A 22,012-nucleotide genomic window follows, 5' to 3' on the forward strand; every position below is an offset into this window, starting at 1 on the left:
GGAATATCTTCAAAATGAGAGGAAAAACGGTTGAACCGTAGCCACAACAAAACTGTTTCTCAAGAATGAAGCTCTTTTAAAGATATTTTCATAAAAACCAAAACCAAGAGTTGGTATCAGTGAAGTCTCACTAAAGCATCTCCAAAAGCAGAGGCTGACAAACTATGGCTAAGGGGCCAAATCTGGTCTATGGTCTGGTTGGGTATGGCCCACAAGCTGAGAATCATTTTTATATTTTTAAAGAGTTGTAAAGAACAAAGAATAATTTGCAACAGACACCTTAAATGGCCTGGCAAAGCTTAAAATAGTTACTACCTGGCCCTTCACAGAAAAAGTTTAAACTTTTTCTTGTAGTAAAGGATGTGCTTTTAGGTGAAGAAAAATGACCCCAGAAGGCAGGCCTGAGATGTAAGGAACGGTGAGTAAAAAAATCAAAGGCAAACATGCAGGTAAATCTAAACAAATACTAGTCACATAAACAATACTGAATTTGTGGGGTAAAATGAAAAGAAAAATGATAGAGAACTAAAATATAACAATAAGTCGTTAGGGGTGACAGTTCAAGTGTCAAAAGTCCTTGCTTTGTTCATGAAGAAGTTAAAGATATTAATTTTAACACTAATTAAGGTTGCATATTAAAATATCTATGGTAACCATTAAAAGAAGAGAAACAACACGTAAAACTTCCCAACTATCAGGGAGAAGAAAGATGAAAGGAGGGGGTAACAAAACTCAAACAGAAGACACAAGAATATGCATATTGGCAATGTTTTCAATAGTAAAATACTATGCGATAGAGGAAAAGATTAATTGTGGTATGTTCATATTACAAAACACCATACTACAATGAAGATATATGAATTTTGACATAGAGGAATCTAACAAACATACTGTCAATAACAAACAGTAGAAGAACATAATACAGAATAATTTCACTGATATAAAGTTTAAAACCTGAAAAACAATATGCTGATTTGCAATACCTACACATGGTAACTGAAGAAAAACAAAATTTCAGACATGGTTACCTGTTCGGGCTGAGAAGAAAAGGTGGTAAGGAAAGAAAACCCAGGGGGCTTCAAAGGAATTGCTAATGTTCCCTTTCTTAAGCTAGGTAGTAGGTATCTATTATTATTATAGGTATCTATTATTATTATAGGGATCTATTATTATTATTCTAAGCTTAAAATATAGCAATTTTAAAAATAATCATTGTTTTGTTATTTAAATCAAAACCCTAAATGGGTCTTGAGACAAAAGCACAATTTTTCATGACAAATTTGCCCAAGGAATCTTCTGTGTTGACTATAGTTATTCTTCATAAAAGTTTCTAAGATTATAAAATAGGATTAGGGAAAAAATCCAGAGCAGGTGAAACTTGATACTTAATTGAATACATATGTCTATACAGATAGAAATTATGTGAAGGACTGTTCTAAGAATTCCATTCATCCTGAATCTAAATCCAAAGTTTTATAATGTGTACTTTAATTGAATCCTAGTGGATGTGTTGATTTTTCCAGGATAGCCTTTGCAATCCCAGCAGTCATCTCACAAATATATTACATATATCTTTCTCTATGTGATTCAGATACCCCTTGAAAATTACTTTAAATTCCAGGTGAGCTTAACAGAAAAAATTTTTCCATAAATGAAAAAAGGAAACAGAAATGCATTTATTAAGGAAAGAAAAACTGTCAAATTTTATTACTTCATAATTCGTCTGTATAATAAATGTATAGCTAACAGCCAGACATCCCAAGGCAGCAATCACTAAGTAATTTAAAAGTAAGGTTAGGAGCCTAATCATATCTGACTTCATAGTTTGGGTTACATATATTTTTCCACACTTGACAAATCAATCTTCTAAAAATGAAGTTTTTACCATCAAAACACACATTATTTTGCTACTGTAACAACAGTATTGATAATTAGGTCCTGTAATTTGTTATCGAAGGTATATATGAAGTTATCGGGTGGTCGTGGGGATAAAGAAATCCCAGAGACTGTACAGCCTGAGTTTTATGTACTACCAGTGAAACCTTTTTTTCCTGGCAGCAATGTCTGCCATTGAGCCAACTAAAAGGCCAGGGTGTGTGTGCGGTATAGGCAGAGATTAATGCTATTTTGGGTTTAGTCTGGGGTGTAGGCAGTATTGTATAGGCAGGAAATTAAGATACCTTGGAAAACTTGCTATAATACAAATCCTCACACAAGTCTCCAGCGTATTTGAGGTTGGGGCAACGCCAGGCTGGTGAAAGGGCTACTCTAAGGGCTTGAAATTGGCAGGCCCCACCGCTACACCCATCTAAGGCCAGATGCAGAATTTTAGTTGGATGAGACTGTAAAATTTACCTCGTCTACTTCTTTCATCTAATGCTTAAACCTCTAGTAGACCATTTTAAAAAAGTTTGCACAAACCTTCTCTAAACATTTTCAAGTGAGAGGGAACTAGCTATTTTGGGGGGGAGCTTATTCAATTTGGGTGGTAGTTCTAATTATTCGAAGAGTTCTCTTTAACATTAAATGAAAACCTGTTTCCATGTAAATTCTATTCATTGCTCCAAATTCTGCTCTCTGGAACCATCAATGAGGTAGTCTAATTCAGTGACGGCAAATATCTGGCCACAGCTGATCTCCCCTAGGCGAACACACTCAAAGAAGCAGTTTCAGCATCAGTCTTAAAGCATTATAAGCAACAACTCCACTCAATAGAGCTGACAAATAACATAAAAAACAGTTACCATTCTGAGTCTAATCCCTCTTTCACATGACAGTTTTAAACTTTTTAACACCACTCTGAAATTTGTCTTCACATACATTATCTCCTTTGAATCATAATACACTGCTAAGTACTGAAGTAAACACTAAATATTACTGTCAATTTACAGAGGAGGATATGGAGTTGTTCTGTCCAGTATGGCAGCCACAGTCACATGGGGCTATTAAGCACTTGAAATGTGGTTAGTTCAAGCTGAGACATGTACACTTTATAAAGTGCAAAATCCACACCAGATTTCAAAGATGTAGTATAAAAGGAATATAGAAGTATCTCATTAGTAATTTTTATATTGTTCCACATAAAATATTTTGGATATGCTGGGTAAAAAATATATTAATAAAATTAATTTCATCTACTTTTTACATTTCAAAATGTGGTTACTACATTTAAATTTATATTTGTGGCTCACACTGTGTTTCTGTTGGACAGCACTGAATTAACTTCCTCTGGCAGTTTAATCATCGCACTGATTCATGGTGAACAGCCAGGTGACTAAAAACTGTAAGTCATAACTCTCCCTTCTAGCTCTAGCAGTCTATCATTTTAAGACTTTATATTCATCTTTATTAAATTTTAGCTTGGTCAACTTTTGGCCCATTAATCCAATCTATTAAAGAATATTTGGATTCTGAGCAGAGTCTGGCATACAACAGGTGTTCAATAAAAATTTGTTAAATGAAGTCTGTCATCCAAAGCATTAGGTATCCTTTTCGACTTCATGTTCTATATAAATTCAATGTGCTTGCCTAAGTCAAGTGTTCTCATCCAAGTCCCAGAAGAGGTTGCCATTTATTACTGATGACCTCTTGAACAGACTTAGAAACTTTCATGCTCCCTCTGCCCTTTACTTTTATAGCAGTTATCCTGTTGCATTGCTTTACACTTAAACATCTCCTTGAGGACAGGGTCCTTGCTTTTTTAAAGTATGTATCACCAGTTCCCAGCACCTGATCTGCACTCAATGAGTATTTAACAAATTCAAGACACCAATCAATAGTACTATCATTTGGCTCAAATTTCCAACATATTCAAAAGAACACCACGAGATTCTGAAAAATGCTTTGTTGAAATTCACATTTACTACATCAGCAGTGTATTCCTAACAGTCTTAGAATGAGGATTGCCTTTCTGACAGGAATGTGGAAATCTTTCAACTTTAGTTTTTTCTCAAGATAAGAAATTCAGTGCTACAGAACTTGAAGGTCCTAACATGAGAGAATAGGAACAGTGTTTAAACAGTTCTTAATTGGACAAAAAATAACTTCAAAAGAAGCAATCTGAATCCCCAATGGCAAATTACTGAAACTCAATTCTCCTCCAGAACTGTTTGAACTACAGCTTCAACCTATCTGAATAGCAGCATAGAAGGAAAAGAACAGGGGTATAAAAATGAGATCTAGATCTTGTTTTTTCAGTTATTAGTCAGATAAATCCCTGAACTTCTTTGAAGTAGAATGGAAATTCCATGAGGACAGGGACAGTTGTTTAACTGTATCTCCAGTACATGGCACAGAACATAATTTGTGTTCACTACTTGTTAAATTAATAAAAAACCAGTTCTTTCCTTAGGTTATTTGGGGTAAGACCCATATTGCCAGCTCCACAGGTCTGAGGATCAACAAGGAAAATGCATATGACCACAAACCATAACAGAGCAATACAAATGTTTTTACTAATTTTTTTTCTCATTTTGTCATTTTCCCTCTGCCACCCATCACCTCTGCCTTTTCTTTTTTCCTTATTTCTTCTGCCTTTTTGACTTTCTCCCTCAACATTTTTTTAGCTGAACATAAACTAGAGCTAAAGCATATTTTTTCAGTACTTTTGAACACAATTCTATGTTTACTGCTATTAATTTTAAAAGTAATGAAGCAAAATATCAATTTTATCTGTAGGGGGCTGCCTTCTTCTTTTGTAGGTTAGTAGCCTGTATTAGAAAAATGGTTTCCCTTCAGTCTTTTTCAAGACTGTGTTACATTATTTCTGTTAATCATGTGACTTTTTATGATCCTAACCTGATAGTCCAGCTGAAATTAGGCCAAGGACCATATTTAGCCTAAAAGCTAGAAATTCCTACCCCAACCCTAGGAGACAACATGGGATAACATAAGAGCTTTTGTATTCTACTCAGACACCAACAAACTGAAGCTTTTAATTCATACTTCCTCCTTAGGATAAATATACACACAGTCTAATTATGTATAACCTAATACATTTATTGCACTGTAAAATGATAAACTGCATTTATGATGTCAAAATACTGTAAGATACCAAACTGCCTCCTCAGTAAAAGAGGAAATAATATTTACAATGTTTATAATATCACTTTGGTGTAAAGTTTAAATCTTGAAAATTGGTCACTGTCAAATTACCTCATTGATTAACCTCAATTTTGGAAATAGTGTTCCATGAATAACATTCTAATAAACAAAGGATTAACCAGAGATTCCTGAGGGTTGACCTCTCATTGTTCAAAGTCTCTCTTACATGTAGAACTGGCTTTCTTGTGAGAAAAGATGGTGTGCACCACACCATCAAATATGGGGCTGTGCCTGAGTGTCACCAATGACCAAATCAATGACAGCTAAAACATACATATGTATTAAATCTGTCAGATGCCTTCCAGGAACTGTACATGCTAACTCATGACATTCTCACAAAACCCTATTAAGTGCAGTTGACCCTTGAACAACATGAGTTTGAACTGTGTGGATCCACTTATATGCAGATTTTTTTCAAGACATACATACAATAGGATTATATGATCAGCTGTTGGTTGAATCCACATATGAGGAACCAGGGTACTATAGTTACACCTGGATTTTGACCGCACCTATTGGCACCCTTCACCTCTGCATTGTTCAAGGGTCAAGTGTATTATCTTCCTCATTTTTATAGAAGCTAGGTTAAGTACCTGTTCAAGGCCATATAGCTATTAAGAGGTAAAGCCAGGAAGGAGTAAAAACCTAGCCATTTTGGCTCCAGAGTTCACTGTCTTAATGACTATGTTAAACTGACTGTTCAATGAGTATGATCTCACACTTTGTATACTCTAGATGTATAAAAAGTATGACAGCATATTAATAGGAAAGCTGAATATCATCATAGCTATAAAATCTCCTGGAGGATCGTTTTTTAAGCTCTCAATACTAGCTTGTTTCCTATGTTAAACTGGAATGTATCAACAGAAAAGCTGGATTTAGTAATTAATCAGATCTCATCGAATTGATATTTTTCCCTGTACATATGTTCAGTTAATCATAAACTTCAATTACCAGAATATTCCATTTCTAATCACGAGGCACAAGAGAAGTCTTATATACATAGGCTTTCCCCTGAACAACAGCAGGAGTTAGGGCGATGACCCTCCTTGCAGTCAAAAATCCTATTATAACTTGCACTAGGCCCTCCCTGTGGGCAGCTCCTTGGCATCTGCAGATTCAACTAACTTAAGATCCTATAGTATCCTAATATTTACTACTGAAAAAAGTCCACGTATAAGTGAACCATGCAGTTCAAACCCGTGTTGTTCAAGGGTCAACTACATTCTTTTTAACTACTTATTTAATGTTTGCACAAATATCAGGTATATATTATTGGGAATGTCTTTCTCAGTAGTTCTTCACATCATTTTTTTTTTAAACATTCAAACTCAATATACTTTTAAAGTTTAGCCGACGTTTACCAAAGTTTGTATAAGTTTTCTTATCAGTGAAATATTTTCACTGTCATTCACTGCAGTTTTGTACACTAACCTGAAATGTACATGTGCCAATGACCACAAAATTATTGCCACCATATGCAATTAGGTTTCCTGAATCCCCACTCTCAAAGGGATTGAATTCTACCACATGCACATAATCTTCGCAATCCACAGTGTAGGCAGCATTTCTTGTGGCATCTTGCTTCATCCTGTATGGCAAAACTTGTGCAGTTGTAAAAATAGCCTTCTATTGGACAAGGTCACGAAACTGTGGATTACAGCACAGGAACAGTTAGATAGAAACCGTCAAAGGATTACTTTACACAATTAATCAAAATAAGGATGTGACTTCCAGCAGATCAAAAAAAATTACTTATTCATATACTTTGTGAATGATACTTGCAGAATAAGTCACCACAAAATTCTGCTTAGTTTAAAAGATACAGTGAGTACTTAAAGATGGAATCACGTTAATAGTAAATATATTCATAAAAAATTAATGATAGCTAACATTCATGGAGCACTATTTGCAGGTGCCACGTTAAGTATTTTACTGACATTATCACATCTAATACTTGCACAAGCCTAAGAGGGAGGTGCTCTGATCCCCATTTTACAGATGAAGAAATCGAGACTTTAGATGGTTAACTAGCTTTCCAAGCTCATAACAGGAGCCAGAATTTGAGACCTTCCTAAGTGTTGGACACCAGTACCAGAGAAGAAAAACAGACTCCTGCCTTGAAGGAGCTCACAATCCAGGGTTATTTGTGATTCAGTGTGAAAAGTGCTTTACTATAAGCAGATACAAAATATACGATCTGGAGGAAGGAGTGCCAACATGGGATACAAAAATAATATTCATAAAGCCAGGCACAAAACTTCATGGGCTGGTGGGCATTCCAGAAGTAGCATTCCCAGATGAGACTTATGGATTCTAAAGAGGTCAGTTTTTTTTTGTCCTTGTTGTTTTGTTTTTTTTAATTGGACGGTAGTTGTCCTGAAAACATCTGGGCTCCATAACAAACACATCAAACACCTGATGAGTATTTACTGAGAATCATATGAGATGAGCTGCACCTCGGGGAATCTGTAAACTAGAAACCTTAAGGGGACTGAAAATTGTTAAGGGTGACCAACAGGTAAGATATCAGTGTGGAAAGTGCAAAAGATTCCAGATCCGGAAACTCGGTCCCTAATTGCTCATTAAAGTAGTGCCCAGTCTAATTACAGTCTCAGGGTCTCACTGTATAAGGCGGGCTGGACTTGCCCTTCTAAAACTGCTAAGACAGAGGAGGGAGGGAACAAGAGAAGTCCCGGCAGAGCCCCGACGCCTGTCAAGTCCCGCGAGACCCCGCTACCACCTCCCGGAGCCCGAGGTCGGAGGGAAGTGGGGGGGAACGGCCCGGGGAGAGGAGGAACTTCCAGAGATAGAGTAGAGGCGTGGGGCGGCCGGGAGCACAGACGGGCTGCTCCTTGGGCTCACGCCCGATACGCACCTGAGGGCGCCTGGAAGCAGCTAAAGGGGAGCTAGTCTTCGCCAAGGGCTGCTGCGCGCCGGTTCTGCTTCCGGGTCAGAGGGCGGGAGCTGCGATTGGCTCCCCGACCCTCCCGCGATATTTAAAATGTAAACGCGCGGTCACTCATTGCAGCCGGGTTGGAGCTTTCTTCAGGCGAGTCTGCACCTCCCGGTTCTCCCCCGAGCCAGGTGAGTGTCGCCTCCTCCTCGCCCGCCTGTCACACTTTAAGTGGTGATTCAAGCGCGGCTTGTGAGGAGATTTTTCGGTAACAGCAGAGCGCCATGTGACCGGTATTATTTGTGCAGTGTCTTTGCACTGGGGCCTGGTTTGGTCTGGGGGTGTTGAACAGAGTTCGTAGGTTCCAGTGATGGAGCTGAAAGGACCTGAGGTATCATCTGCTGACTGGATGAATAAGGCTCACAGAGCCCTACTTAGATTCATTAGTTAGGCAGGAAACCAGGGTTCCAATCCTAAAGCGTACGTAGACTCCAATTCCGCTGCTTTCGCCCTCTTCCTGTTATATCCTCCCAAGGAACTGTTAGGACCTGCATTCTGACCGTGAACAGCAACGACACCCCCTTTTTTTTATTGAGCATCTACTAAGTGCCCGGCACTAGGTGGATTATTTACTTGCCTCACTAACGTCTCCTAATTTTATGAGGTAGGAGATAATCTTCCCTCTTTTACAGGTGAAGAAATTTAGGCTCATCAGAGCTTTTTGTATAGTTCAGCCTGACATTCAGAATGCTTGCATATTCGTTGTCTCATTGATTTGTGGAAAGTATTATATCTCTACCTAGGCAGTCAGGTGTAAGGCTTATTGTCTGGGCTCACACAGCCAGCTAGCTACTGGAAGAGTTGAGGCTAGACCAAGCTTGTTAAACTAGTGGCACTACCTGTTATTGTGCAGACAGTTCCTGAGCTAAGAATGGCTTTTACATGTTTGGATGGTTGGAAAAAAAAAAATCAAGAAAAGAATAATATTTTGTGACATGTGAAAATTATTATGATATTCAAATTTCAGTTTCTGTAAAGTTTTGCTGAAGCCCACTATACTCATTTGTTTATGTATTGTCTGTGGCTAGTTTCACACTGCAAGGTCAAGTTGAGTAGTTGTAAGAGACCCGATGGCCTGAACGCCTCAAAAGTTTACTATTTGAACCTTTCCAAAAGTATGCTGACCCTTCGATGAGATTCACTTTTACATGTGCCAGGCATAGTTGTAAAAGCTTACCTTGTATTTATGTCATTTGCTTTTCACAAAACCCTGTGAGTTAGGAGTATTATTATTTTCATCTTCAGTACAGTACAAGGAAGCTGAGACAGGGAGAGGTGACATAACTTGGAAAAGGTCTCACAGCTTTTAAGTGGTGGAGTCAGAATTCAGAACCATCTAATTCCAGATTAGTCTTCATTATTAGCAATCCAAACTCATAGTATCTTCAAATAATATCAGTAAATAATTTACTACTGAAGATTGATTTTAGGCAAACTAGTCATATCACTGAAGCTTTATTTCTTCACTTTATGTTTTTTTTTCTTTTAAGAGATGAAGGGGATATTTTGAAGAGAATTTTACTATTTACTAAGATATATAGTTTTATAGATATTTTAATTTATAGTCTTCTACCTGTGTCTTTAAATTGCATCACTGATTATATTTATAAATTATTATTTTGTAAATGGCACATGCCCATTTTTTTGATCATACAAACCCAAGGTACCTGGTAAACACCCTGGATTCTGTTTATGTCACATAAAAAAAGAAGAAAAAGATAACAGAGGAGTAAGTAAATGGAAGTGTGTACAGTAAAATACCCCAAGTAAGATAATGGCATGTGACTGTGCTGGAGACTGGGGTACTTAAAAGGAAGTAGGGAAAATAAGGTTTAGAGGCATGTCTGTACACTCAGAGAAAGGAATTGGCTGCCTCATATAGGCTTGAGTATATAAAACATTGGAACTACATCCAATTATTTTGAAAGGCCTTTGTCTATCAGGAGAAGTTATGTAATATAGTGATTTAAGAGCACAGCTTTTGGATTTGGGCATCTTGGATTTAGGTCTATTTCCCCATTTGCTAGCTGAGTGGCATAGGGTATTGCTTTCTTCAGATGTAAAATGAGGATAATAATAGACCTTCTTCATAGGACTCCTGTGAAGATTGAATAAGGTAATATTAAGCTTTTTAAAAAAAATTTTTTCACTTTATTTATTTTTGGCTGCATTGGGTCTTCGTTGCTGTGTGTGGGCTTTCTCTAGTTGTGGCGAGCGGGGGCTACTGTTTGTTGCGGTGCGCAGGCTTCTCACTGCAGTGAGAAGCACTGCTTCTTCCCTTGTTGTGGAACACGGGCTCTAGGCACGTGGGCTTTGGCAGCCGCAGCACGCAGGCTCAGCAGTTGTGGCGCACGGGCTTAGTTGCTCCGTGGCACGTGGGATCTTCCTGGACCAGGGCTTGAACCCGTGTCCCCTTCATTGGCAGGCGGATTCTTAACCACTGTGCCACCAGGGAAGCCCATATTAAGCTTTTGAAAAGTATCTGGCACCAAGAAAGCTTCTAAATATTATCTATTACTGTATTGGTTATCTATTGCTGTGTAACAAAGCACTCTGAAATTTAGTGGCTTTAAAACAACAACAATTTTAAATGTTTATGATTTTGTGGATCAGCGATTTGGGCTGGACTTAGTTATGTGGTTCTGCCGGTCTTGCCTAGGATCACTTATGGTGCTGTATTTCATCTGGCAGGTTGATTGGGTCTAGGTAATCTAAGATAGCCTCACTCACTTGTCTTTCAGTTGGTATTGGTTGTCAGCTGGAGTGCCTTGGCTCTCCTCCATATGGCCTTTCCAGCAGGCTAACTAGCACTTCTTCATATGTCATTCTGAGAGTAGCAAGAGAGCAAGAGCTAAAACTACAAGGCCTGTGTCAGGAGGTCCCCAAGGTCACCTCAGGTTGAAAAATTTACTAAGAGGACTCAGAGGACTCAGCATACAGTTGTACTCATGCTATAATATATTACAACAAAAAGATGCCAAGCAAAATCAGCAAAGGGACAAGGTATTGATACATGGGGTGAAGTCCAGGGGAGATCAGGCACAAGCCTCCAAAAGTCTTCTCTTAGTGGAGTCACACAGGATATACTTAATTCTACCAGCAACAAGTTACAACAACACATGAAATGTTATCTGTCAGGGAAGCTCTTTAGAGATTCAGTGCCCAGGGAATCTACTGAGGTCTGAACATGTAGGTATCCTCTATGTTCCCAAATTCCAGACTCAAAAGAAAAGCATATGTTCATCATAAGCTATATTATTTATACAAATAGTTGAGGCACAGTGAACCATTCTTACAGGAAATCGTCCTGAAATCTAAGTTCCCAGATGCCAACCCTGTAAGCAGGCTTTTCAAAGGGTGGTAATCAGGCCTGCTATATTAACTCTTTTCAGCATGGGCCTTTTGGAACTAGATCTAGGCTCGGAACTCCCATGATGTCATTCTTGCCACATTTTATTGGTCAAATCAAGTCACAAGGCTGACCCAGATTCAAAGGGGTGGAAAATAGACCATGCCTTTTGGGACAGTATAGGGATAGGAGGAAATTGTTTCTTTTGCATTTTACCGTAGATGTTACCATCTATCTCAAAATAAGTATTTTAAAAAATACAGCTTTAATTAGCTACGTTTGTGTCTATAATTATGTTTGCAGAATTTGCCTTTATCTGTTTTGTATGAATTTTCAGATTGAAGGTTGGATTTTGTTATTTTCAAAGATTTGGCTTAAGAAAAATAGAGGAGAGGAAAATACGATTGGGCAGAAATTGTATTATTCTGTTTTCCTAAATTTAATTAAAAGCAATCTTATAAATATGAAAAGACCTCTTGTTCACTATTTATTTTTCTGTAACTCTGCTTCCTTATACATGTTAAATATCAATTTCCAACTAAAATAAGGCTTTTTAACATTGCCTTCTGTCTTTAAGAGGATGGCTGTGCTTAATCAGAAGTCTGTCTTGGATATGATTAAAGAGTTCAGAAGGAATTGGCACACTTTTTGTAACTCTGAGAGAACTACTGTATGTGGTGCAGACTCCATGCTCTTGGCATTGCAGCTTTCCATGGCAGAGAACAACAAACAGGTTAGTAGACTGTATTTAGGTTAACTTTTTTTTTTAAGTGAATTTTGTTTGCTGCACATTTGAATAAACTTAATTACATTAATTTCTTTGCAGTATATGCTCTCCTATGATAATATCAATATACTGTATTCACAAATGCCTCTGCATATATTTGTCAAAATGTTACAATTGGATTTGAAATGATTTGTTTCAAAATTAAGGCTTTTATATGTATAATTTGACATGGGACATGCACATTTGATATTTAATTTAAAATCTTAAGGTAAACATACAACTATTATGATTATGGTTAAAAATTATTTTTATTTGATAAAACTTCTTCTCTGAAAAGTTCTAGAAAGCACACATAAATAATGTTTATTTAATGCAAGTATTTTATGACTAATTTCAGGCTCTGTAGTATAGATTAATTATTCCTAAGCCAGGCTGTGAAGCAGAATCATTTGGGAGGGCTTTTAAAAAATACTGGCTTCTGGGGCTTCCCTGGTGGCGCAGTGGTCGAGAGTCCACCTGCCAATGCAGGGGACACGGGTTCATGCCCCGGTCCGGGAAGATCCCACATGCCGCGGAGCGGCTGGGCCCGTGAGCCATGGCCGCTGAGCCTGCGTGTCCAGAGCCTGTGCTCCGCAGTGGGAGAGGCCACAACAGTGAGAGGCCCGCGTACCGCAAAAAAAAAAAAAAAAAAAAAAATACTGGCTTCTGTACCCCAGTCTTGGACACTGATTTTCCTAATCTGCACTGAGACCCTGGAAATTGTCTTTTTTTTAACCTTTTTTTAATCTGAAATGATTCTTACACAGTCGGCTTGGGCCAAACCAGTGTTTGGAATAAGCTCTACCTAAGGGGCTAGAGGCACTCAGATGAGAGAAGGATGGATGTAGGCTGGAGTGGTAAGGAAAGCCTTCTTGGATTTTATATAATATACTTAAAGGAGAGAAGTCTTTGGATGGGAAGAATTTAAAGAAGCGATGAAGGAAGGGAAAAGTCAGTTCAGTGGAAGCATCCAGGGGGATTAAAATCATGATGGTTTGAAAATGGTAAGGAGACTGTCTTGACTAGAGAAGAAGATTTTTGAAGGGTGGAATGGTTTCAATGGGTCTGTTGGGCTAGATAGTGAAATGGCATTCTGATGAATGTTTTTTTTTTTTTTTTTGGCTGTGCCACGCCGCATGTGGGATCTTAGTTCCCCAACTAGGGATCGAAGCCGTGCCCCCTGCATTGGAAGCGTGGAGTCTTAACTACTGGACTGCCAGGGAAGTCCCTGATGAATTATTTTAATCCTATAAGTCACTAGTTCCCAGACTTTTAGATTTCATTTACCAATAAAATTTCCCCCCCAAATTGGATATTGACAGATTTGAACATTTCTCATGTTAGCACGTAAAGCCATTGAGAAAAAATAGTGACTAGAACCATCATTTTGAAAAAGGAAGAATAATTTAACACCTGAAAATTAGGAATTCTATAATCTTAAAACAAGAGATAGTTTTTCCTAAGTGTGGATGGTTTGCTGTTTTGCATATTTAAAACAATGTTTATTAAGATAAATTTTGAACATAGAAAAATTTTGACAAAATTCTATCTTAGGTAGTCAGTTATTCTTTCCACACATTTATTAAGTTCTTAGAATAACGTTATTCTAAGAATATATATATTCTAGGAATATACCACTGAAAGAAATACCTGCTCTTATGGGATTTATCTTCTAGTGAGGAGAGACAGATAATTCTCTAATAAATAAGATATTTAGCATTTTAGGTCCTAATAAGTGCTGCAGAGGAAAATAAAATAGAGATGCTACTAAGGAGTGTTTAGAGTTTGGGGTGGGAGAGTTCTTGTGATTTGGAATAGGGTGGTCAAGGAAGGCCTCATCAAGACGATGCCATCTGAACAAAGATTTGAAAGGGGGGAAGAAGGAAGAGTTGTGGAAATTTTTGTGGCAAGGGACTACCAAGCAAAGGGAACAGCAGATGCAAGGGCCCTGAGGTAGAAAATGCCTCGCATGTTCAAGGCATAGCAAGGAGGCCAGTACAACTGTTTAGCTGTCTATATACATGTTAATTTCTTCCCTTTCTTCCTCTTTGCGGTACGTGGGCCTCTCACTGTTGTGGCCTCTCCCGTTGTGGAGCACAGGCTCCGGATGCTCAGGCTCAGCGGCCATGGCTCACGGGCCCAGCTGCTCCGTGGTACGTGGGATCTTCCCGGACTGGGGCACGAACCTGTGTCCCCTGCATCGGCAGGCGGACTCTCAACCACTGCACCACCAGGGAAGCCCCCCTAAACACTCTTGGTATTGTACATTCTGTGGGTTTTGACAAATGTATAATGATATATGTCCACCATTATAGTATGTATGGAATAGTTTCACTGCCCTAAAAACCCTCTGTGCTCTACTATTCATCTTTCCCTCTCCTCAGTCCCTGGAAACCACTGATCTTTTTACTGTCACCATAGTTCTGCCTTTTTCAGAGTGTCACATAGTTGGAACATAGTATGCAGCCTTTTCAGATTGACTTCTTTCATTTAGTAATATGCATTTAAGGTTCCTCTGTGTCTTTTCACGGTGTGATAGCTCATTTCTTTTTAGCAGTGCATGATATTCTGTTATATGGATGTATCACTTTATTTATCCATTCACCTTGTTTTACTTTTCTTTCAACCAATAGTCAAAGATTCCACATTTAATAGTTTTTTAGCTTAATGGTGACATAATTATTAGATTTTCTGCTAATGTCCTCTTTATTTCTAAGAGCCCTTTTTTGTTCTCTTTTTATAATGTCATACTGTTCTTGATTCCTGGGTCTAGTATTTTCTCCTTTGAGACTATTAATAATATTTTGTTGAGGTTTTCATCTTCTTGCGTAATGTGTTTCCTCCAAGTTCCTTGGTTTTGTTAGTTTTATTTGGGAAGGACTTCCTTTCTTCTGATTAGAGACTTCCTTCATGGTGATCCTTGGCCATCCACCTATATTTAAGTGGAGCACTAAAATGTTTATTGGAAGCTCTTTGTGCAGGGTTAGGGCTTGTCAACCTGATCTTACTGGGCCATTTGGTTGGAGAAGCTTTGATGTTGATATCTTTAGGATATCCCTTTTGGAACAGTTTCCTCGGAAAAGAGTCTTCTTTCCTCCTGCATGAAGGGTGTAAAGTTGAGCTGCCTATGTGATGGGTGCCTGAAAAGTGTGTCAAAATTTAGAATATAAAATGTCATGTGATTCCTATGGTTTTCATTTGGGCTCTCTTCCTCAGCTGCATTCTTCAATCCAGAGACTATTTTACCCTGTCCAGGGAATAAACCCCCAATTTTCTGTCAAGGTAGATGACTGGTTTCCCCTATCTCAGCAGAAACTAAGTATTAGGCAAAAATCTAAGTGAAGATTACCCAGAGAGGTAAGCACAATGCTGAGACTGCTTCAGAAATCTTCACCAGCAAGTATCTCTACCATCACCTTCTGCTGGGCAGATTTTGTTCTAGTGGACACAGTAAGAGTGTTGATCTTTAGGGGCTTTTGGCTGTATATGGAAGGTGGGCAAGGAATGTCTCTGATCCAGTTTCCTGCCTTCTTATGGTCAGCTTTGTCTCCTAAACTTTGTGCTCAGAGTTCATAAAAATCAGGTTCTTAAATGCCAGGGCGTGGTAGACATCAGGGAAGCACAGACCCTGCCATTTGCTTACCCTTCTGTATTGGCACTTTTTCACTGCTTTTGACCTTTTGTAATTTCCCTTCTCTTATGGACAATTCAGTCATGCTTAATAAAAGTTTTCCTATTTTCTCCTGTAATTTTAGGTATTTTATACCAGGAGGTGCTTCTCTGTATATCCAGTTGTACAAATTGCACTGTTAAAGTGTCTGTTTTAAAATTATAACAAATGGTATACATTTTTCTGCGTCTTGGTTTTAGCATCCAACATTGTTTTCAGGACTTCATCAGGTACTGATAGAAAATTTGATACGATTTATTCATCTTAACAGTCATCCTTTGTGTGACTGATACATTTTATTCGTAGATGGACTTTTGGGTTGTTTGAAGTTGTTTGGTATTACAGTTTTGCACTGAAATGAGATGTCTGTGCACTGAGCAAGACGTAATCTAAGCCCCATACTCAGTGGGTCATATAGTAGGTACATCTTTAATTTGCCTTGATACTTCCATACTGCTCTTCAACTTGGCTGTTAGAATTGACATTTATATCAACAGTGTAGGAGAGTACCATTTTCTTATTTCTCTTCATATTAGGTGTTATCAAACTTCATTAGAAAAGAAAAAAAGTGATATTTCATTTTGATTTTTCTGCTAGCTAAAGCATTTAGCACCTTTTAAAATTCTTATCTGACCATTTAGGTATCCTTTTTTGAACTGTTTATTCATTTCCTATGCTTATTTTACTGTCAACTTATTTTTGTCTCTTTCTCACTCTTTGAAAGAGTTGTACATATATTTTAGATATATGTTATACACTTTGTTGATATCTTCCAGTGCGCTCCGTTTACCCACTTTCACTGGATATACTTCCTGTTTCACCAGTATTCATATGCTAGACCTCTCTACGGAGTCTTACTCTGGTATGGTCAAGTACTCACTGGACATTTTACCTTGATTACTGTCTCCACATCAATTTTTAAAAGTAGATCACATTGTTTGCTTCCTCAACTTACCACCTACCTTACCTTCCACACTCAGTCACTGAAGCTAGATACCTAAGGACCATCATAGGGTCTCTTTCCTTTGCTCCCCTTTGTAATTCATTTTCAAGTCTTGCCAATTTTACTGCCTGAGCATTTTAAAAAAAATCTCTCCTTCTTTAGTAATCTGAAGAAATGGTACTAAGGTAAATAATATATTATGAGGGTATTGTATAATGGAATGGGCCAGCTTAAGGTTAAACCTTGGTGACCATGCACTAGAAAATAAGGAGAGAGAGAAAGTGAAATTATTAAGAATCATTATTGAATAGTGATTGAGGACTATTGTTCTGGAATCAAACAGACCATGTTCAAATCACCTCCTTTGTTTGTTTATGAATAATTAAAAAAATATATCCACAAGCTAAGTGAAATGTACCCTGAAGAAAATTTAGTTCTCATTGTAAAAATTTTGACATATTGAAATATTCAATACAAGTCACTTTTTCTTCAGGATTTGTCTATGTAGCATTCACTCAGTATCACTTTCTACTTGTTAATTTTCTACTTGTTAATTCACTGTGAAAATTCAGACTCTGGGTGGGAAAGAAGAGGAAAGATGAATTGCAACTAAACTTTTCCAAGTTCATGTATATATGCATGCACGTGTACAGTGGATATGGTGGGTCGTGGGTCAGTTTTACTTTAACTCTCCATGTACAGAGTCAGCTCAGGCATCCCCATCTGTGCTCAGACTTCAAGTCACTTGGCAATGTGAAACAACATACACTTGCCTGCAGGTGCATTCATAAGTAGCAGATAGTAATAAAAAGGTGGAGTTGGTTGTATATATCCTTCACCTATATTTTCCACCCTCTACTTTGAGCTCTGTTTAGTTTTTTAATTCTCTGAAGTTTGAGAACATAGGCCCCTAAAGTAATAGTCCTTACAATAACATTTGATTACAATGAAACCTTTGAATACCTGGTAGAGTTGTTAGTCTGTTTATTGGTGCGCTTGTTTTCTTAACTGCTTTAGTGGGGAGAAAGAAAATAACTTTTGAGTTTTAGGGTCTTGGAATATTTTCTTAGGTGGGGGGATATTTTAGCTTAAATAATATAACACCTCTCTAGCAGTTTTAATACTGCTAAAGATTTAAGCTATTATAGATTCACTGAGGATTATTAATTTCGTTATATGGCAAATATGTATAACTTCATTACTACATTGCAAATAAAATTTTAGCCTTTCTTTTCTTCGGAATTGGCTTCATAGTTTTAATTTGTCTGGCCATTATGTTATTAAGGCTGTTATTCACCTTAAGTAGCCTTAAGAACATTACAAATGGTCCTTTGGATGAAACAAAGCTATTAATTTTATAGCTTCATAGGAAGCAATCACAGCACCTGGGGTTGACTGTTAGATTTGAAAATGATCCAACAGTGACATAACAAATAAGAAGAAACTGTTTTTAAAATTGTATTACATTTATCTACTACCCTTCCCCCAACAAACAAATAATTATTTTACTTTGAATAAGAAAAGAGAAAGGAAACTGACAGTTTTTATTACCTAACATTTATCAGGTGTTATTTAATCTGTACAGTCTTACTTTATAACCAAGGAAGCTGAGTCAGAGGGATTTCAGTCTCTTACTCAAGGTCACACAGCCAATTAATGCTCTTAAGTAAATCTGTTATCTTTTCTCTTTCCATAACAAGAATTCCAGTTAGTTAAAAATGTAAAGTTTATTTAAAATTTTGAATAATTATAAAAGTAACTTTGGTAAAATGTAAAAAGTACAAGCGCTCTGATAAAACGTAACTCTCCATTTTTCTCATTTTATTCTTGTGAAATACAATCCTTCTTATGTCCATCAGAGAACTAAAGCATTGAACATTTTGAACTTCCTTCAGATATTAGCCAGCTGGCGTGTTTTCCTAGCAAAACATTTTCTGATTTGACCACAGACCCTCTCAATCGGTTGTTACTGGTTTGAATAACATTACGCTGTCATGGTGGGCACCTGATCATGAAAGCTGATATTTGGAGTGCATTTTTATTTGTATTTAAAATGTTTTTATAATCCCAGTATAAACACTGTTAATCTAGTCAAAACCTTTTCTCACAAGATCAAGAGCTTGTATGGGCCGCTGGGACTGGGTCTTCCCGGGCTCTGCAGCTGGCGTCGACTTCTCCGCGCTTTTTGGTGGCCTCGCACGCCAGCGCCCTCCGGCTCCCGCCCGGCCCTCTCCCAGTCAGCCCGGCGGCAGGGCCATGGCGTGGCGGCGGCGGCCCGAGGCCCGCAGCGGGGCCCGCGGCGCGCTGGCGCTGCTAGCGCTGGCCCTGTGCGCGCCCGGGACCCGGGGACCGGGGACCGGGGCCCGGGGCCGGGCGTTCCAGTGGTACTCGGCCATGGTGAGCACCGAGTACGTGGACCCGTAGGCCAACCAGAGCGTGCGGAGCGCCTCGGAGAGCGGCCGCTTTGGCGAGAGTTCGCCCAAGGAGGGCGCGCGGGGCCTGGTGGGCGTCCCGCACGCCGAGGACTGTGACCCCGAGGGTTGCGCGTCCTGCACGCGCTTCCTCGTGCCCCGCGGCCGCGGGGGCGGCACCTTCAAGGACAAGGTGTTGGCGGCAGCGTGGTGGAACGCCTCGGCCGTGGTCCCGTACAACGAGGAGCGCCACGGGAACCTCACCGCGCCCTTGTCCCACGCGGGAACCGGAAATATAGTAGTCATTATTGTTAGCGACCCCAAAGGAAGAGAAATTGTGGATCTGGTGCAGAAAGACATTCCGGTCACAATGACCATAGGGCTCGGCACACGGCACGTACAGGAGTTCATCAGCAGTCAGTCAGTGGTGTTTGTGGCCATCGCCTTCATCACCATAATGATTATCTCATTAGCCTGGCTAATATTTTACTATATACAGCACTTCCTATACACTGGCTCACAGTTTGGAAGTCAGAGCCATAGAAAGAAACAAAGAAACTTATTGGGCAGCTTCCTCTTCATACTGTAAAGCATGGAGAAAAGGGAATTGATGTTGATGCTGAAAGTTGTGCAGTGTGTATTGAAAATTTTAAAGGAAAGGATGTTATCAGAATCCTGCCATGCAAGCATATTTTTTATAGAATATGCATTGACCCATGGCTTTTGGATCACCGAATGTGTCCAATGTGTAAACTTGATGTCATCAAAGCCCTGGGATATTGGGGAGAGCTTGAGGACATGCAGGAGACGCCCGCCCCAGAATCTCCCCCAGGGGCGTTTCGACTGCAGATCTGAGTCTTACTTTACCAGATGGTGACAGAAGTGACGCGGGCAGCTCAGCACTGCCCACCACCAGCGACTCCGTGCTGCCTTGCGAGGCCAGTTTTAAAGAGGATGATGGTGAAAACACGGCCTTGCTAGAGACAAGCAGGAGTGACCCTCAGTGTGAAGGACCTTTCTCCTGGTGTATAACCTGCTGGCAGTTTCATGGACAGAGCTTGGGCTTGAATTAAAGGACATTTAATTTTTTTTACTTTAGCACATAGTTTGTATATGTGAAAATAATGTACATTCTTTTACCTTTCAGGTTCTGATTTGATATACAAAGGGCTAAGATACTTTATTCTTAAAAATAATTTTTGATTAGTCTTCATATATTTATCTATTAAAATGTATCATAAGATTAATTCTAATCAAGGATGGTTCTAGACTAAGCACATTGAATTCAGACTAGTTCAAATGGAGTTGTGTGATTATATTCAGTAATTGATCACATGAGTTTCCCTGGAGGAAAGACTTTTTTAGAACATTAAACTTGTAAATGTGATGAGAGAAATCTATCGCTTCCTTGCACCTCTGTACTATAGAGAGATTTCCAGACCTTAGAGCACTTTCATTGTTGTTTTTTATTTGGAGTTATGGGAAAAGCACTGGTTGACTTTAGGATTTGCATTTCTCCCTTTCATTACCTAATTTCCTATAACAACCTTGATGGGGAGGGAAGTTTTGTCCATTTTTTTCTGTACAAATAAAAAAAGCTACGATTCCGTATTGTGCACGAGCATGAAGTTCTTCATTGCTTGTTAAAGAAATGGAGTAGACAGACTCTGATGTACTCTGATATGGCGTTTTTGGGGGTAAATGATGAATATACTGATTCCAACTGCAGTTTAATCTTTACAGTTATAAAGGGTGGTAGATGGGGACTTTTCATTGCTGTTGTAACACAATAAACAAGTAACCAGTTTTCTTGAAAAAAATAAAAAAGCTTGTATAGTTTTACTTTAGTTATAGTCATTAGGATGAGATTTGTACATTTATATTAGGCAAAATCTTAATTTATTTTTAACATGAAGGATGTTATACCAAAATAGTTTCTAGGAATTTTTGAGATAAAACAATTTAGTTTTGAAACTCTAAATAACTGGATTTATTTAACTTAAATACCACTTGGAAATTTTATGGTATGTAACCTTTGTGGGATTGGGAAGTAAAGTATACAATTTTGATGCAATGCTGAGATATTACAAATCTGTCTTACATTTGGGTTATGGGTCCAGTGTTTGAGAGTTACTCATTCTTTTGGTTGTTCATTGAACTAATTTCATGAAATATAATTAATTTTCGTAATTTTTATATAACAGGTCTCTACTCCAAGGACAATAAAGATAATTTCCTTAGTTGCCTCCATATGGTTGAGTAAAGAGTTAATTATTTTAAGGCAGTTTGAGCACCTTGTCTTAAATTTGGATAGTAGTTAGAAAATATCTTTATAAAAGATATAGAGATTTGAAAGAGTCAGATATGTAGAAAATAATATATTATTTGGCTGTGTTTGATTTCTTTCTGTTATTCTTCATTGGCTAAAGATGATGTTATAATTTAGTTCCAATGACTAGTACTATTTAAATACACACCCATTATTTTAAATGCTATTAATGGAAGATATTGCTGTTAGCAGAAACTACTAGCATATTAACTATGGAAGAGGGCAACAAAATCTGCATCTCAAAACCATGTATGGATACTTAAAATTATTTGTTACTCATGCTGCAGAAAGGAGTAGTTAGAATTTTTTTACTGAATTAGGTCTATCATGTTTTGGAGGGCACCATTATTAATATCTGAGATATTAAGTGGGACGGAATGCAATCAATTAAAAATCTTCAACATGTCCACTGGGATAATTTATCATGTAGATATTGAAGAAGAGGAAAAAACGAACAATTTTGTCTGATTAGTAACATCTGACAA

General features: G+C 38.3%; 2 protein-coding genes and 1 pseudogene across 6 annotated transcripts in view; 2 read left to right on the top strand and 1 right to left on the bottom strand.

Moving 5' to 3' along the window:
• NUP37 (nucleoporin 37) overlaps positions 1-8,054 on the bottom strand; it is a 49,178-nt gene extending 41,124 nt beyond the window's left edge. Inside the window, exons 1-2 of the mRNA XM_027107357.1 lie at positions 7,982-8,054; positions 6,538-6,753 (exon numbers count right to left, since the gene is read on the bottom strand). Of these exons, the coding sequence (XP_026963158.1) occupies positions 6,538-6,693 (156 nt within the window). The 5' untranslated portion in view covers positions 6,694-6,753; positions 7,982-8,054. The remainder of the gene's footprint in view (positions 1-6,537; positions 6,754-7,981) is intronic.
• Positions 8,055-8,088: 34 nt separating this feature from the next.
• Positions 8,089-22,012, top strand: part of PARPBP (PARP1 binding protein) — a 106,958-nt gene continuing 93,034 nt past the window's right edge. For 2 of the 5 annotated variants that reach the window (XM_027107354.1, XM_027107355.1), the window contains exons 1-2: positions 8,090-8,190; positions 11,986-12,141. In XM_027107354.1, coding sequence (XP_026963155.1) covers positions 11,989-12,141 — 153 coding nt within the window. In that variant the 5' untranslated portion in view covers positions 8,090-8,190; positions 11,986-11,988. Of the gene's footprint in view, positions 8,191-11,985; positions 12,142-22,012 lie in introns of those variants that run through there. The other 3 variants (XM_027107352.1, XM_027107351.1, XM_027107356.1) reach the window with 3 other exon arrangements.
• LOC113620909 (E3 ubiquitin-protein ligase RNF149 pseudogene) lies at positions 19,044-20,973 on the top strand (annotated as a pseudogene).

Source organism: Aethalodelphis obliquidens, unplaced genomic scaffold (genome assembly GCF_003676395.1).
Source record: "Aethalodelphis obliquidens isolate GAN/ISIS:26980383/991018 unplaced genomic scaffold, ASM367639v1 scaffold8, whole genome shotgun sequence".
Taxonomy (NCBI): Eukaryota; Metazoa; Chordata; class Mammalia; order Artiodactyla; family Delphinidae; genus Aethalodelphis; species Aethalodelphis obliquidens.